Source organism: Carassius gibelio, chromosome B20 (genome assembly GCF_023724105.1).
Source record: "Carassius gibelio isolate Cgi1373 ecotype wild population from Czech Republic chromosome B20, carGib1.2-hapl.c, whole genome shotgun sequence".
NCBI classification, from domain to species: Eukaryota; Metazoa; Chordata; class Actinopteri; order Cypriniformes; family Cyprinidae; genus Carassius; species Carassius gibelio.
In genome coordinates this window covers 22,656,170-22,674,591 of record NC_068415.1, presented here as the reverse complement: position 1 = coordinate 22,674,591, position 18,422 = coordinate 22,656,170, and the positions used below count along the sequence as shown (strand labels likewise).

Here is an 18,422-nt window from a genome sequence, read left to right as displayed (position 1 = left end):
CACTCTCTCTGTGTGCAACCTATTTGGATCCTAGTCGTTTTGGCCAGACAAATAAGGGGCTACTTCACCACCATAGAGAGATATGTCTCTTCCCATGGCACAGAGAGGACAGGCGCAGTGGGACCTGCCATTACAAACGCCCAAAAGGGACCTTAAAAGGCGCACCATATCTGAACTACGACACCAGCTTATGTGGGGACGTGGTGTGGCTGGTCGTAATTAGAGTGTGAAAAAAAGTGAGACCTCGAGGGGAAGCTGGTGCCATGAATGAGGCTCTGGGAATCTGACTTCTTAAGCTGCTGGGGACGTGCTGGGACCGGGACGTTTGCGGGCAGAAGATGTCTCCCAGATGTCCGGCTCCATTGTAACCATATTCACCCCTCCTTCTTTAAAGGGACATTCACTACATGTTTCTTAAACATGAAGGACGAACAAAACAACACAGGATGAATATGAGCTACAGAGCAATTGTTTGTTTACAATATCTGTAGGTCAGACTGCTTTTAGCCTGTGGGTCTAGCCTACGTGAGTGGCTTATTCAAGAAAACCTCTATGCTCTGACTGGCCATGTGTAAATGCACTATGAAGAGGTTTTTTAAGTGCTTCCCCTCCCCAACATGAAACATTGTTGGAGCTACAAAAGACCCACCTGCCTAACAAAAAACAAGACGGGATGAGGCAAGATGCGAGAGGTCAATAGAGGTCAGACAAGATTTCATGTGCTCTGCACTTAAACCAAGAGGAGGACGGGCAGGTGCAGTGAAGACGGAGGTTGTACACATTAGTGAAGTGCTTGGGTCATAGGTCAACTGCAAATCAAAAAGCAGCTTAACTTGCACGTTAAAGTGAATTATAATGGAAAAGTAGATATGTATTTATACTTAATAATAAAAAAGTGTTTGCTGATTGTAAAAGACTATCTAATGGTAATGTATGATGTAGTACTAACGTGACTTTCATGACTTTTATTCTAAGTGCAACCAAATAACACAAACAAATGATTGACAGGGATGTAATAATTCACAAAAGAGCATTTTTATTTTTTTTTTTTTTTTTTACATCCTCCTGTGGATGGAATTACCAAAATTATGAACAGATATAGTGACAAAACATTTGAATAGACTCACGATTTCATAATGGACTGCAAAATATAAAGATTTTTTTTTTTTTTTGCATCATTTCATAAAATGCCACTGAAATTACAAATACATTGAGAATTTAACAGTAAACAAAACAAACACGCGCATATATCCATAGAAATTTACGGAAATACCTGCACCAAAAAAAAAATAAAAAAAAGGAGGGGAGGGGAGAAAAACAAAGGGAAAAGGAGAAAACCCTGCTATGATATTCAATATTGTAGAAAAACAGAGGACAAAACATTTGTCTCATTTAAAACACATATACAGAAGAGCTCAGTATCCTTATACTTTAACACTGTAAACATCATTTAAAGACAGTGTCGTATTTTTTTTTCATTCCAATTATTTGTTTTACCTCCACTGTCAATAATTCTCTAGTTCATCTAAATAAATCAGTAAAGAAATGGCTTAGTAATTTCTCAAACAAATATGTGCGTTAAAACTTTCCCTTAAAAATTAAGCACGCTTTACATTTCCCAAATAAATGAATATTCATCCTTGATGACTTTATTTGATTGGATCCCTCTTAATGAATTTAAATGATACTGATTACGATCATTTGTTCATGGATTGTTTGTGTCCGCTGTATAGCAGTAGTTTGAACTAGATCAGAAGATAAAGGCTGAATATTCATTTGAGGCACGTCCGTGTTGTCTGGTTTAGTCTGTCTCCGAAAGCCATTGGTAGCACTTAAATTCGACATGCTTTCTTGACTACAACACATTTCCTCCTGATTTTCTTTCAAGTTATGGCCACTTCCTGTCATTTACGCAAAGAGAGGTTTGCTAAGTATCTGCAAAGTAGGTGACAAACTACACATCCGTATTTAAAAATGGTTCTCATCGTTGTGCTGTACATTTCTTTATGATTTTCCCAGCTGACTGATTTCAAGCGGGCAACATGTGCAGCCGTAGCTTAAATGCAACTTTCTATTCAAGTCAGAAATAAAATGTAAACTGTAAAAAGCCATGAATATAAACGGCAGGATGTTGTAAATAGTGAATACACGGATAGAGAACAGTGGTGCATGTGAGATGGAGGCGAGGACTGTGATGTAAATGTGAGCTGATGATGTATGAAAGGAGACAGGTGGAGGCGATTCAGTGAGTAGGAACAGAGGTGGTAATGAGGAAATCATTTAATCCTAGGATCCTTTCGAGGACAGGCAGTCACCCAGGGCTTCTAGAGAGCCCAAAGACAATTCAGTGATTGCGGTTTCAACAACGCACAGGATGGTGCGTATAATGCTGCTACAGCTTAATAGCCTGTGTGTGTGTGTGTGTGTGATTGTGTGTTTACTCAAATTATTTCTACAGGTGAGCACCTGTGCTATTTATTGGCATCAAAATAGATGCTAATTCATTTTTTATTCCATGATAGATTGATTTGTTTACGAACACATGCCTTAAATAATTTAATAGGAATGCAGCATCAAAAATCCTCCATATGAGCCAATGATAGCAATTTGATATGTAACAAGCTTATAGCTTCTCTTAACAAGTGAATCCAGGTTGAATTAGTCAAGACTACACAATAAACATATTATAATACCATTAACATATGAAAGGATTTGACCTTGTAGGAGGTTTGGAAAGCAATCAAATAGAATTAAGGGATAGATGAAGTTGGGAAAAAATGGCATGGATGTTAATTTAAGTGAATGTATACATTTTGATCTTTAAAATAAAGTCTGGGCTTTGAAAAATATCAGCCTTTTGAAAAAAAATATGTTGGTAATGCAACACTGGTGGCCTCAACACTGTTTATATACGGAACCATAATGACGTAGAGGAAATATAGTCATTTCTGTTGTCATTTTCACGTTATCATTCTCAGAAATGTCATGGGTGATGAACTTTCATTTCATTTCATCTCATTCATTTCAAAGGTTGTCAACAGAAAATCATTCAGATGCAGTCAAACTGCCTATCAGCTGCCTTTAAACATCACTGGGTTTTTTGCCCCTTAAAAATTGTTGAATATTTTATTGTCAAAGTGACATTCAGTGCTTTACATCTCTCTACTGAATATAACCCATGATGAGTGGGGCCAATTACAGCAACAATAGCATGAAAACTTTCTCAGATTTTTAGAAGCTGACCTCTTCTTTTAGAAATTACCCATTTGTTTCCTTTGAGGAATCTAGTTTATAACACAAAACTGGCTGAATGCCAAAATCTCAGTATTTGTCATATCATAAGATGGGGTGTAGAAATATAATTTCAGGATCTGAATGCATTAGAAACCCATCGATAATGTACCTGCACATGCCATGTATCATTACAAATAATCCAATAAATACAGAAATTATTGCACAGTAGAAAGGCTCCATGAATTCCTAATGGACTACTCCTCTGTTAGTTGCTGGGATATGCAAGAAGGGTTTTAGAACCGCAGACTAACATTTCCCTGTGTAATGGTTTCTCAGGTGGCAGTTTGTTTTCACAAAAAAAAAAAAAAAATTAATCACTCCAAAAAATATATAGTCAAGAAAAAGACTATCCAGCTAAAACCCATAATGCAGTGCATTGGTAAGTGGTCTCAAACTTTGTCAGCCTGCTCAAGTTTGACCTCATTGGTCAGCAAATGCTCTCCATGCCACTTCTTCATGTGTTTTTCCAGGGTGCTGTACACGCTGAAGGGCATGTGGCAAATATCGCAGCGATACACCTCTTTGCCAAACTGCCCGTGGGTCTTCATGTGCCGGGTAAGCTTGCTGCTCTGGGCACAAGCGTAGCTGCACAGGTCACACTTGTAAGGCCTCTCACCTGTGTGGCTGCGCCGATGCACGGTCAGATTACTGCAGTTCTTGAACACCTTACCACAGTACTCACAGGTGTCACTCCGTCGACTCTCCTTAGAGGGGGGTCTCCCTGGCCCAGGTCCCCGCAGCTGTAGGTGAGGTGTACTACTACCACTTCGACCCGACATCCCACCGCCTTCCAGAATTTCACCTGGAGGGGTGGAGAAGCGCAGGCTGCCTGTCTCCGATGAAGAGTGCTCGGAAGAAGTGCCAAAAGGTGACTGCCTGGAATCGTTGAAGCCCAGGAAGGGCTCCCTTATGAAGTGGCGGGATGCAGCATAACCAGCAAGCAAATGAGAATACACATTTTCAGGGGATATGATGGGAACCTGTGGCAGCTCCGCATCCTTCTCTATTTTGATCCTCTTGGCGGAAGACCCAGTGAGGCTGGAGCTGGATATAGGCATTGGCTTCCGGTGGAACAATGCTGAGATGGGATCCTCCGGGCCGCAGCCTCTGCCATTCACCATAGGCCCCCTGATTCTATCAGTCTCTCTGAATGCCGAATCTGTGTCCATCTCCTCGCGTGACCTGCTGCCCGGTGGCAGTCTCAAGTGATTGTCGAGGTTGTTGAATTGGCTTTCTGTCACTCTGTCAGTGGACAGAGGTTTCTCCTCTGGGGAGGGTCTTGGGCCATTCTCTCGGTTTCTGCTCAACTCCGAGTCCATGCTCAGGTTGGATTCAGGCCTGCTTCCATTTTGCTGTTGTTCCTCTTCTTCCTCCTCCTCTTCCTCCTCCTCCTCCTCTTCTTCTTCATCCTCCTCATGATCCAATCCCTCCCTCGTGCCATTTTCCTCACTGTTCTTAAGCCCCTCTCCAGCCGAGTCTTGCCCCCCCTGTTCAGGTGAACTCCCCATGGAGCCTGATTTGTGCATGTGTGTCTTCATGTGGCGCTTTAGCTTGCTGGCCTGCGAACAGGCATGGTCACAGAGATGACACTTATAGGGTCTTTCACCAGTGTGGCTACGTCTGTGCACAATCAAGTTGCTTTGGAACTTGAAAGTCTTGCCACAAAACTCACAGGACTTGGCTTTGATGACCTGATTTAGTGGTGGTGAAGAATTGACTCTGGATGGAACTGATGGCGGCTGTGAGGGTGTGGTTAGAAAAGGTAGAGGTTTGGAGCCAGGCTGGAACAGAGTGGGGCTGAGAAGCCGATGCATGGGGGGCACACGGTTAGGTGAAAGAGGGGGAGTGGGACCACCATTGTTGTTGTTGCCCGCCAATTCACGAAGACGCTGAGAGAAGCCCATGGATGGTTCAATGCCCATGGGTGTCAGCCGCATCACCCGCTCAAAAGCACTTGGATGCTGAGACAGGAGACCCATCTCCTCAGGGCCAAGGCGTTCCAGAGGATGGCGGGGTGGTGGAGGGCTTACAAAGGGTGGAGTGGATGGCAATCGGGTGTCAATGTATCCGGGTGGTGGAGGATCTCGTAGCAGTGGGGCACCCATACGCAACAGCTGGAAAGGGTTGCTGCCATCGCCCAGAAAGCTGGCTAGAGGGGAACGGGGCAAAGTGTCAGCCCCCAGTGGTGGAGGAAGGGCCATGCGAGGGGTAAGCGAACAGCTAGTAGGGTGGGTGTCCAGGTAGATGCGTATCCCATGGGTGTTCTGTGCATGCTGCAGCAGGAACCATGCACTGGTAAAGGGTTGCTTGCAAGTGGTGCAGATGTAACTGGAGGGCTCATCTTTTCCTGGAAGACACAAAACAAGGTTGGATGGAATTAATAAATACATATTAGCTATTAACGGATTTTGTGCGAGGGGAGGTTGAGATAGCACACTTTATTTTGCGTAATTAGCGCATCTGCTTTTTCTCAGTGATGGCTTTGAAAGTAATCAAAGCTGAGTCCTCATTTATGTTTAAAAATTAAACAGGCAACATATGAAAGACATCTCATTGCAGTGTGGCGACAGCCATTTTATAAGATTGAATGAAAATTACATCACCCTAAGAGGGGAGACAAGAGCTCTCTGATAGCCTGGCGGGTTATCTACTGTGCGGCAAGGCCGGCTGCTCTCTGAAGCTGTGTCAAAGAGGATCTGCCTGTATGTGACTCACCCAGAATCTGAGTCACACTAGGGGGTTAGTGAGAACAGGGACGCTCCCTGAGGGTTGGTGCCTAATACAGATGGCAGGTAGCGCCCACAGGCTACAATGCATTGTGCTAATGCTAATGTCAGCCAAGCGTTAATATAGAACTCCCCATTCACCACCCCGACACCCCCACCCTTCACTATTTCCATATGGAGATAATTCTGTGGATAAAGAAAGAGAAAGAGAAGATTAAGAAAGAAAGAAAATGAAAGGGAATCGTGTTGACATGTTGATATTGTCAGGTGCACAGTTAGCTACTGACAAAGTGACGTTTGTGTGATGTTATATTTTTAGTGAAATGCACTTTGCAAATACTTTGCAATGCAGTTATGTGCTTGACTTTACATAGATGAAAAAATACTTTCACAAATATATATATATATTATATATATATATATATATATATATATATATATATATATATATATATATATAAATAAATAAATATATATATATATATATATATATATATATATATATATATATATATATATATATATATATATATATTGTACTACATAGTTGCCTAATAAACACCTGACTAATGCAGTAAAGAGAAAAGTGGAAGACACTGAAAGTGGAACAGGTCCAAAGCCTGTGGTTGGTTTGGCCGGCCTTTAAATGGACACCTGGCGGGAGGGTTTTTGGATGCTACGAGAGTAACAGAGAGAGAAACTGAGGGCACATGAAAAAAGAGGTGGCAGAGATGAGATACTAAAATACACACAGACTGTTCATTTCATTTTCAGGCCCTGGACAGGAGCCCAAGTCTGGATAAAATCAACAATGGACATATTCTGCGCCCAACTCTAGTTCCAGAAAAGCCTCATTAATATCCCATATCCCTCTGATGGCTGTAAAGGACTCATAATGTGGGATGGACAAAAAGTGTCCAATAGTGCATTTGTGCATTCAAAAATATATGCATTTGGTGTGTGCGCTCGCACTCTTCCCCTGATATAATGGTGTGCTTGAGCTATTGCAATTTGCATCCTATCACATCACATAAAAACACCATATGTTACTAAGGAACCGTGTCAGCTAACAGACAGGCAGACTTAATGACGACCAAAGACAAATTTCATCAACTTTCCAAACAAGCCAGAACGAGGGAGAGAAAACCATAGTGAATAAGTTACGATATGCTAATGACCCATCAGAGATCCATGTCTTGTGACAGCAGCTTGTGTGGCACGATGGTGTGAAATTGCCTATCAGGCACCTCAGGAACACAAATCTCCATCTGATCATGGTCCATTGGGTCCTACTGTGTGTGTGTGCCATACTACAGAGGCCTGGGAGGACCATGTCACAGCAAAAAGCTCCAGCCAATAAAAGTGCTCATTACGGAATCATCGCTGTTCGCTCTGTGATTCAATTTGCAGTAATTACCGTGGTCCATGTTCATGAAACTGTTCGCTGCGGGCCGCAGAGGTCAACTGCCAGTTAACCGAGTGTCTTTTCTCCTCTCGATGTATTCAATTGCAAGAGCCTAATAGCCCAATTTTCTTCCCTCTTGCACTTCAATAAATATTGCCAGGATTACAGGTTAAACAGCTAAATTGAGTTGTGGCTGTTACATTACAGAGCTGGCTGTCGGTGTGCCTGGTGCTAACAACTCTGCAGCAGTGTCCTCGTTTTAAACAGTGGTGGGCTGTGTATGTGCATGTCTTTGTAAGTGTGTGTGTGTGTGTGTGTGTGTATATAGGATATGTGATTAATGACACATGAGCATGTGCACACAGAGGGGGTCTTACACTAAACTTATCCACTCTCTCGGGTTTAGTATTACAAAACCTCACGGCCGATTAGTCCATCCTTGGGGACCTCCAACCTGGGCTTAGATATGTTGATTTCAACATTTTGTGGCAATTAATTTCCTTTTAAGAGCATGAATGCAGGGACAGAGGAGTGAGGAGGAGGGGCTGGAGGGTGTTTTTTAATTATCTGCTAACAAATCTGGCAGACTTGTGGGCACTGCTGTTTCACAAGGGAAACGACATTAGCGTTAGCTACTGCTGTCTCCAGCATTACCCGAGCATGAACCAATCACTTACTGAGGCTGGACTTATGGAATAGTCATGTGATGATATGCGAACGCGTGAAACTCGTTTGATGTTGTCACGATGCAAGGATATATGTGTGTGCGATGATGTGCAGCTCGTTTGGTACAACACAAGGACATATGAGCATGTGCAAATGCACGAAGCTGGTTTGATAATGCCACAATGGAAATATATGCATGTGTGCAAAAGTGTGAAACTCCTTTTATGATGTTAAAATGCAAAAAAAATGTGTGTGCAAATGCGTGCAACTCTTTTGATGGTAACATCGCAATAACGTGCATGTATGAATGTGTGCAATGTATTTGATAATGCCACATCGCGAAGACTCGTGTCATAATATGAGTGTTTGCAAATAAATAAAATGTATAATAACGAAAAGGCATCTATGCGTGTGCAAATGCGTGCAATATGTTTGGTAATCATATGGCAAAGACAAGTGTGTTTGCAACTTTTTGAACATGATTTGACATATGAACATGCAAATGTGTAAAAACCTGTATGACAACGAAAAGGCATTTATGTGTGTGCAAATGTTTGGTAAACTTATCACATAGATATGTGCATGTGCGAATGCAAGCAACTTGTCTGATGACATAAGCATGTGCGAATGAGTGAAACCCATTTAGTAATCGTATCGCAAAGAAAAGTGCATGTGCGAATGTTTGCAGCCTGTTTGATTGGCAAGGGCATCTATTTGCGTGCAAATGTGTACAACATGTTGGGTTGCATGCATTTGCATATGAGTTTTACTAGTTATATTGCAAAAAAAAGTGCATCTGTGCAACTTGTCTGATGATGTCACTATACAAAACATATGAGTTTATGCAAATGTGTGAAACTAGTGTTATAATGCAAAGGCATATATTTGTGTGGTCTAAGCATTTGGTAATCATATCGCAAAGTGCATTTGTGAATGCATGCAACTTGTATGATGATGTCGAAGCAGGGATATATGAGCGCTTGTAATTACATAAAAGTTGTACGACGATGCAGGGTATAATCAACACTTGTGCAAGATAATAACACAGTGCAAGGAATTATATGCACATTCAAATGTCAAATGTCAAAATTATAAAATAGCAGTGAAACAACATATTCATGTGTGTGTGTGTACAACTCAGGCCTGGTGCCCTAACAGCTCTGCCCCTCGAACCCGCTACATTCCTAGCTGTCGAAAATCACAGCTATGAATTTGCATAAAGAACAAAGGATCGGGGGACGCCATGGGGACTACGACACGCCTTCACTTCCCTCCGGACCCTCCACCCCACCAAACGTCCCCTCTGTGCACCTGTCACAAGCCTGGCTGACACCTCACAACGCAGTAACGCGGGCCCTCATTAGCATGCCTGTGATCTAGTGCTCCCAGGGGCTTGTGGGGCCTCACCTCGCATCACTGATGTCTTGTTTGTGATGATCGTGGCTAATCAGGGGGCCAGGCCACTATGCTAATGAGAAATACAGAGGTGCAGCATTCTGTGTAGAGCAACACTGCTGTCTGTGCCACCAACACACTCTAGAGGATCGGTGGTGTGATTTGGATGTGAGCGTTTGTTTGTGTGTGAGGGAGGGAGCTAAACCATATCTATGCACTGCTATTGGAAGAGTACCATATAAATGTGTTATTGTTTAACAAACTTTTGAACTATTGCTGATTCTTTGAAGTCGATTTAAGCTAATAGCTATTTCTATGTCACTAGAGGTACCAAAAAGAAATGCAAAAATAATCACACTGAACTGTTAGACAGATAGCCCTGCCCTAAACTCATGCCATTGGTTGAATCACTGTTGGACAGAATGGTCAAACCAAACATGTTTTGATATAGCCAAAGTTTACAGCTTTTTACACTTCTCAGTAAAATCAACATAAAACTGGTTTATTCTCAGCTGCCGCTGTACATTAAGATTAAAGAATCCGAACACCTACAAATGACATCATTCAGCTTTAAATTTTACAGATGGTTGACTGAATATCCTTCCTTTACTGTTTCTTTCTGTCTGTCTGTCTGGATTTATCTCAGTCCTTATGATAGATCATCGTCGATTGAGCTGTGAGCCTTAACAGACTCTTGAATTGTCTTTGATAAATGATTATGACAATGAAATAAATGATTTTGGAAGGGAAGATGATGAGTGAAAAGCCAGACCACATACTGGGGCCAAAACTACCTTACCAGTTACCTGAAATAAGTCTAAAATATTTTCAAAAAAATATTTACAGAAAGTCTAATATTTTCATGTTAAATCCCAGAGACTGCAGTGAAGTGTGTGTGTATTTTGTATAATGTTTTTTTTTCTTGTTTTCAAGAAAAACTATGTAATAGTTCTAAAATCAACATAACTAAAATATTTAATGTAATTTAATTTAATTGGGGTTGTTTTTTGATAATATATGTTACATGTAAATTGATTAAAAAAACTGTTTTAATGTTCATACTCATAACATTTTTTAAGTGAACTAAGCAAGGTCATATTCCATGGAAACAGCATATTAACTTACACGATTTTGATTCTGAATTAAATTTATCCTATTTGAATAGTATTAACAAAAAACACAGAGAAAATGATTTTTGTAGTGCAAACTGTTGTCTTAACAAGAAACCAAACTTTATAACCCTGAACCATGTGCTTAGTGTGAACAGCAGCAACAATACCATAAACTAAACTAATAATTACCGTTATCACTTTTTCTATATAGTCCTTTTTTTACCCATAATCCTCTCATAGTTCACAGCTCTGGTGGATGACAGTTATCTGTGATTCCTGGCTATAATGAGGACAGACAGCTGTGTATGAAAAGACTCCCATTCTACAGTGGAAAAACTGTGTGTGTAAAGAAGCCACAGAGGATAGTGGCAGGAATAGTGGTTATGGCAGGCACACACACATACATACACACGGCTGTCTCCTGTCTAAGTGAAAGCAGGCCTGGTGCAGTAACCATTCCAATCTGTCTCCATCTGCAGGAACTCAGAGGAGGGACATCACAAACTGCCTCTGGAAGAGAAGCAACTGCGCTCTCACTGCACACACACACACACGCACACAAGCAAACTGATGCACTTACACACAAAAGACACTTACACAGTCACGCCCACATTGACCCTAACCCACCCAAACAAACAAATAAACATATTTTCTCAGCCACTGTCACAAATAAATAGAGAAAACACATAGGTCCCGGTATATAAATTCATCCTAACACACAAAATCCACTCAGCAGTTCCTTGAATTCTCTGGGCCTGCACTGTAAAGAAAAGAAAAAGAAAATTCCCTAATCACTATTTTGGTCTTGCTTTCCAGGAAAACACGTAAGCATCATTTTAAAGCAAATTTGCATTATTTTATGTATTAGGAAACCACTTGCATTTTTTTATGTTGCATTGGCTGATATGACAGTCCTCTGAGACTTATACTGACACCTAGTGGTGTGGATGTAAGCTAAAATTTTCAGCTATCGATTCCATAGTAGAAATATAATCAATGCCATTGTAGAAGAGATAAAGCAAGTATTCGGCAAGGCCTGATGAGGCTTGGCAAAAATCATGTGAGAAAAATCCAGTCATTTCAATGTGACTCAGCATGATGAATAATTTCACTTGACTCCCTATGCGGATTTCCTGAAGATTGATGAGCTTTGACACAAATTCGCAGTGCCGACCAATAGCAAGCAATAGCAATAGCCTCTTGATTCGTGGATCACCTCTGTGTGGGTGGAGCTTTGTAACTTTTGCAACAAATCAAAACTGAAGATCCAAAATGGATGAGGCTCTTGTTCTGATGTGTCTACACATTTTTGCACAACACAGCATTATTGCTGCATAATTCTACAGTTTTTCTCACATCTGTTCTTGCTTTTTTTTCACCTGCAAAATGTAGTTTTTAAAACTACATTTATCTGACTTTGAAGATCTTTAGATATATTTACTATAAAACAAGAGAAAAAATACTTAATGAAACTAATTTCTGGCAGCATTTTTCCACCATACCAATTCTATACACACTGACACACCTACCGCAGCCATCTACTTCCTCCTGAACATTCGTTGCCAGTCTCATGAAGAAACAGGCCAGCCAAGGGTAGCATAACCGTCTAACTGAAAACACATGCCTACGTAGAGTGCCCTGTCATCATCTGATACTGCCAGAGCGAAGACGTCCTACAGTGCAGATGGGAAAGGACAGAGAAAAACAACTGGAAAGACTTCTCTGTCAGAAAGAGCTATGGTTCTTGGCTCGGTGAGAACAGAGGGAAGAATATTAGCACAGCGTTTTGTGGCATTGCAACAAGTCTGAATCATAGCTTGTAGTGTGCGTCATCGCGTTTAGATCTGGCTGGCGTGAAAAGGCGTTCAAGAAGAGCTGCAGGAACTTGATGGATGACACTGGTGCTTACGGCTGAAGGGAGACGCGGAAAAGCCAGTGGGGTGGAGAGAAAAAAACAAATAAGGGGACAGCGAGGGACCAGTTCAAAGCAAACATTGCTCCATGTCATCGCAATCAAATCTCCCAGCCGTATATCCAGCGGTTAACGCTAATAGCTTGACATGAGACGGAATTAAAATAGTCTTGTGTTGTTACTTTGAAAAAAAGTTTTTCTTTAGATCCTTTTACTCCTTTCAATTTAACACGTTCACTCCCAGAAGTGCACAATTTGAATTGTGCCATCTTTGCTCTGGGCTGCTTAGTTCTGATCCGCAAATGTCAATTGCCCAAGCAGTAAATCTGACTACACTGCAGAAAGTATTTTTCTTCCTCATAATTTTTACCTTATTTTCCAGTATGAATACCTTAACATATTTACATTTAGATACAGTTACTTTAGAATAAAAATGACAGTCTTGTTTTCAGAAAAATGCTACAAAGTGCGACTTTATGATTAAAATTAGAAAATAAATGTCTGTCATTGAAGGCAAAACAAATTAATTTGTTTTCCCTTTAAATTAAGTTTATTTTTATTACCCCATTGGCAGATTTTTTTGTAATTATTATTATTCTTTTAAGCATAAACTCAATTTTACACAGTTTTTCAGAAAAAAAGGCTATATATTTGAAGTGATTTTGCTAATAAAGTAAACGTATTTCGATTTTAAAAATGTTTAGATATTTGTACTGGAGGTAACCATTTAGTTTAGTTTAGTTACCAATTCTCACTGTGAACTAGTTGCTTATTATGCATGCATATGACTAGCCTATTGGCTGTTTATTAGTGCTTATAAAGCACATATTAATGCCTTATTTTGCATGACCATATTTTAGATCTCTTAATCCTACCCCATACCTAAACTTAACAACTACCTTAATAATAATTTATAAGTAGTAATTAGTAGTTTAATCAAAAGATCTTCATAGTTAGCAAATAGTGAGAATTGGACCCCAGACTAAAGTGTGACTGTACTGAAAAATAAAACACAAATACAAAAGCTGTGTCCTGAATGTGCTGATTGGCCACTGCTTTTACATTTCATCAGATTGCATGGCTAATTCTGATTGGCTGTCAATTTTGACCGCAGAATGGTGTAGTTGCGCTATGTACCATCAGGGGCTTACCGAACCAAGCTAGAACAAGGGAAGCTAAAAAGAACGGAGAACTATCCCGTATGCGAAATAATTGCCCTGGTATTTTTTGGATAACGTGTACTATAATGGTCCCCAGCTGGGCGCAGGCTTCTATACCCATTTAATGCTCACTGTAAAAATCCCCAGGCCCTCAGTGCGCCTTCCAAAACAATCAGGGCCCTGTAAAACAGCTCTTTAGATGCCTTATGTGCGCTGGATCTGCGACACATGCCAGTCATGTGAATGGGTTCCACTTCTGTTGCGCTCAGCAGGACCAAAGCTGCAGCGCTCTCACTAGTCTCGATGATCGCGGAGTACCCATAATCCTTGGCACACATACAGGCAACCGCAAACTCAGATGTCAAATCAAAAGCATGTAGTGCAAGATGAATGCTTAGGTTGAATAGGTTGCATACTATGCATTCTATTGTAAATAGTAAGCAAGATTAGGATTAGCATGTGTCAAATCAAAGTGATGCCAAAAAAATGTGCTTGGATGATGTTTCACAATGTGATAATTTGTCCGAAAACTATTTTAACTCATTAAGCCATTATTTGAAATGTAGTTGGTTTATATTGGATATTTGAGTGTGGACCCAAGTATCTGCATTTTAAGATTAATGCTGTGTTCAGAATGTTTATTAAATGGAATGCATTATATAAAAACAATAAATGTTTTGAACATTTGTATGCTGCGTTAGAAGTACAATACTTAGTCGTTGTATTGTAATGTCTACTTGTCCTCTAAAAAACTGATATCCTATAACTATTTTAATACATATTAATTTAAGTAATACATATAAGATTACATTTTCACAATCGAATACTAAAATATATACAGTTTTTTAAAACTTTATACTTTTTTGTGTTAATGTGCATCTACACTAATTCAATTCAATTCAAGTTTATTAGTGCTTTTTACGATACAAATCATTGCAAAGCTTTACAGAAAAGTAAGTTTCTACAATATTTAGTAGTAGCTTTTAAGTGGTGATCAGTTCATGTGCAAATGACAGGAACTTTAAGGAAAAAAAAAACAATGAATTTATAATGCACCTTGAAAATGAGAAATACTTTCTCTGTTTATCTCAGGGCAAGTTGTAGTATGTGAATTATAATTGTTATTTATAGTTAATACCACATGTTTATCCAACTCTGTTTCAGACCACACACACAAACTTGTCTAATACCCAACTTATCTTTAAAAGCCATAGTTATAAGTCTCTGAGCTCTACTCTTGGACTTTTAACCAGCATCCCAGAATTCCCTCCTCTATTATTATAACAAATTAATCGTTTTTTACTAAAACTGTAGACCTTTGTTCTTTTACATATTTCATACTGTGCTTTATAATGTTTCGACATAAAAATGTACCATTTTAATAGCATAGTTTTGATTTCTAATTACATTTTTTCATTTTATTTTATTTTACCAAGTACTCAAAACAATGCACTGTACATATACTTGTAGTGTGTACAAGTATGCGGATTAAGAAGTGTCGTATCTACAAACTGATTGACAACAATGACGGTTAACTACTCCAGGCCAGTCATATTTATGAGATCAAAAGTCTAAGTTAAAAGAGAGAGACGATTTCTCCATCGTGTGTCATCTCGCCCCTCAGCCCTCCGCTGAAGCCCTCTTCATCCTCTGCTGGGGGAGATCAGCTTCTCCCAGGGCTGTTTTCATGATGCATTTTCAGCTTTTGGCACAGATCCCCGCATAGCTTATGGTTAAGAACAGTCTTTCATCTAGCCAATGCCTTTAGCAAACATACCAGAAGGGCCACATCTGCCGCACACAACATGCAAGAACAAGCCCTCACTGCCATGAATAAAAACTGATAAGATCGGGGATTCATTCATTCAGTGGGCTGCCAAGGAGGGTTTAATGCTGAATTATCATGGTGGTTCTCACCCTACAAATCTTCAGCCTGTAAATGTCATCAACCGCTATCAACATGACAGAGCAGCCCCCTCCCCTTATTTTGGAGTACTACACTCCTGTTCAAGTACTCGTTGCTGATTTCTGTGATGGGAACAGACCAAAAAAAATTGAGTGTGATCGCACACTAAGAAAAAACAAATGGTTAATTTGAATGTATTCAGCTCTATATAGTGCCAGTAAAGTATGGCAGAATGCAGTAGTCTGCTGCAAAATTACGAATTGCAACATGCAAACTGCATTGGGTTTGCAGCATTATTTGATATAAAATGCTTTATTACTTTAGTTCATTAAATTCTGAAAACACAGACAGTTGAACCTAATGTTATCAGGGGCCACAATTTGTTCTTACTGAATTCCCACGTTTTAAACCGACAAAATATAATGTAAAACTCCAGATGCAAATAAGCCATGAATGACATTGTTTGTGATTTTTATGCTTGTTTTTATGGTGCAAAAATAATCAGTAAGAGAATCAAACAGCAATAAAGGGAACTTTCATGGAAAGCACACAAGTTTAAACTCATCAGGACACATCAGAGACCCGAGGGCAAATTCAACACTGTGACTTTGTATAGTGCCAGTAAAGTATGCCAAAAATCAGTAGTCTGCCCCAAACTGACCTGCGAGATGAAAAGCAATTTTTTGGAACAATTTTCAAGCATTACTTGATTTGCATTATTCCGTTAGTGTATTAAGTGCTGAAAAAACACAGACACCGTGTGCATATAAACATGGATATCAGTGGCTCTAATTCATTCTCCGTGACTTCCCACCATTACTTTTACTTTAAAAATACAGATGGACTGAGAAAAAAAGAAAGTCAATTTGTATTAGAACTATTTTTCTTTTATAGTGCCACCCAACAGGACTCCACACACAATGACAGAAATCTGCCACCAAACTCTGACACTAAACCACAGCAACGGTCGAAAACACTGCTGTTTACTGCAGTATAATTCAATGCAGTCTACAAGTTCCCGTCTTGATAATGACACTGTTTTTATTAACATCCTTTCAAATGTTCACAGACCCTGAGCTATTCTAAACTCAACACGCAAACTGTTTGTTGTCGGTAAACCATGTGCCACGTAGAAGATGACATTAAAGTACAGATAGACTGCACATGTTGCAGGTTTGAGAGAGTCATAACCCAAAATCCTTTGAGAAGAGCCTTCCCAAGAGCCTTCTCCTTTGGGCATCAGCATGTGTGTGACTTGGCTGCCTGACTGTGACACTATAGTCAGTATTTGGCAAATAACTTTCCACGCAAACACTTTCTCACCCTGCGCAGTGCCAATCGTAATGTCTTACTGGCAAAGACATCCTAATGTCAAGAGGATAAGAACGTTGGGGCAAAAGAACAAAACAAAATAAACAAACATTAAGACATTTCCGAATTAACAAACAAATAAATAATTGTTTAAATATATTTTTTATATTTCTGCATTGCATGTTGCCATATTGTATGAAGAAAAAGACAGGAATTTTTACTAGCTATGTTTTGAAATAATTAATTATTCTCGAATGACTGGAGTGATTTCTGCATCAAACCTAAAATTAATCAATTAATTAATTCATTAATTAATAGTAAATAATTACTCATACTTGTTGTGATAGACATTTTTTTAGGATTGAACGATTTGGGAGAGATCAACTGAAACCTATTTCAGTAATAATAATTATTATTAAGAGTATAATTATTATTATTACTGATTATAATTAAAATGTTAAAGAAACAAGAAATCTATTGTAACAATTACTTTTGTTGTGTACAATTCAAAAGAGAGTATTTAATAAAAAATAAAAAATATAAAATATGCACTACCGGCGCCTGTACTATGATGGTAGCTGAACAAATTCAGAGTTACAGGATTAGTTTTGAGTTGATAAAACCAAACCTCTCCAATCCGGCTTTGTTAGTACCATGATGCTGTTCATCAACTTTCTTTGTCAACTCAGGCTTTGATCCTTAGTTTGTGGAGCGCGTGCACATGAATGTGTGACATCACTGGCGAACAGCCAATCACGAGCCTTGCAACACAAAGCAAGTTTGATTTACTTCTCGCGAGAGATCCTGCGAGATTCAAAACTAAAGGTTAAAGTTTTGCTAAAGGTTAAGAGATTGAAGAATATGACAAATTTAAACGTCATATTAAAAATGAAGGAGGACAAGTAAAATAAATAATCTTGCTCTATCAGTGCATTGATAAGTGAAACTTGTTAACTTAGTTTATACATTTTAAAATAGTGATAGAGGCTCGAACATGTAAGGTCAGATTTTTTAAAAACTACATCTTATTTATATTACATGATCGGTATACATTTATATTTATTTAAAATAAACTATTCATAATAACTGTTAAAATAAAATAGCTTGTGTGTAAAAGATAAATAATAATAATATGAACCACAATAATTATGTAATTATGTTTTTTTTTTTTTTTTTTTTTTAGCATTAGTGACATTTAATTTGGAGCAAGATAAACTGGAGTGACTTTGGACCATCTGATTGGTCCAACTTCAGTTTGAGATCTCTAACCCAGAACATAACCTGCCCTGGAGCAGGTTAGCCGAGGAGTGTAAGTTACGAGGGCAATGAATGCAGCTAAAAGCCAAGCCACTTACATGGTACCTAAAACCCAGGATTGGTGCAAACTAAACTGAAACTTACCTGACTAGCCAGCTAATCTAGCTTCATGGTACAGGCCCTTGGTTTCAGAGTAAAGCACGGCACTGTGTTCATTTACACCTTCAGCTCATTATATGGTTTTTCAGCATCTCAAAGAGGCTTGGTTCATTTACTGT

General features: G+C 39.3%; 1 protein-coding gene across 1 annotated transcript in view; it reads right to left on the bottom strand.

Annotated features, from left to right (window-relative positions):
• Positions 1-1,008: 1,008 nt before the first annotated feature.
• The window catches only part of LOC127984288 (B-cell lymphoma/leukemia 11B-like), a 31,131-nt gene continuing 13,717 nt past the window's right edge, over positions 1,009-18,422 (bottom strand). The window contains exon 3 of the mRNA XM_052586867.1: positions 1,009-5,641. Within this exon, the coding sequence (XP_052442827.1) occupies positions 3,684-5,641 (1,958 nt within the window). The 3' untranslated portion in view covers positions 1,009-3,683. The remainder of the gene's footprint in view (positions 5,642-18,422) is intronic.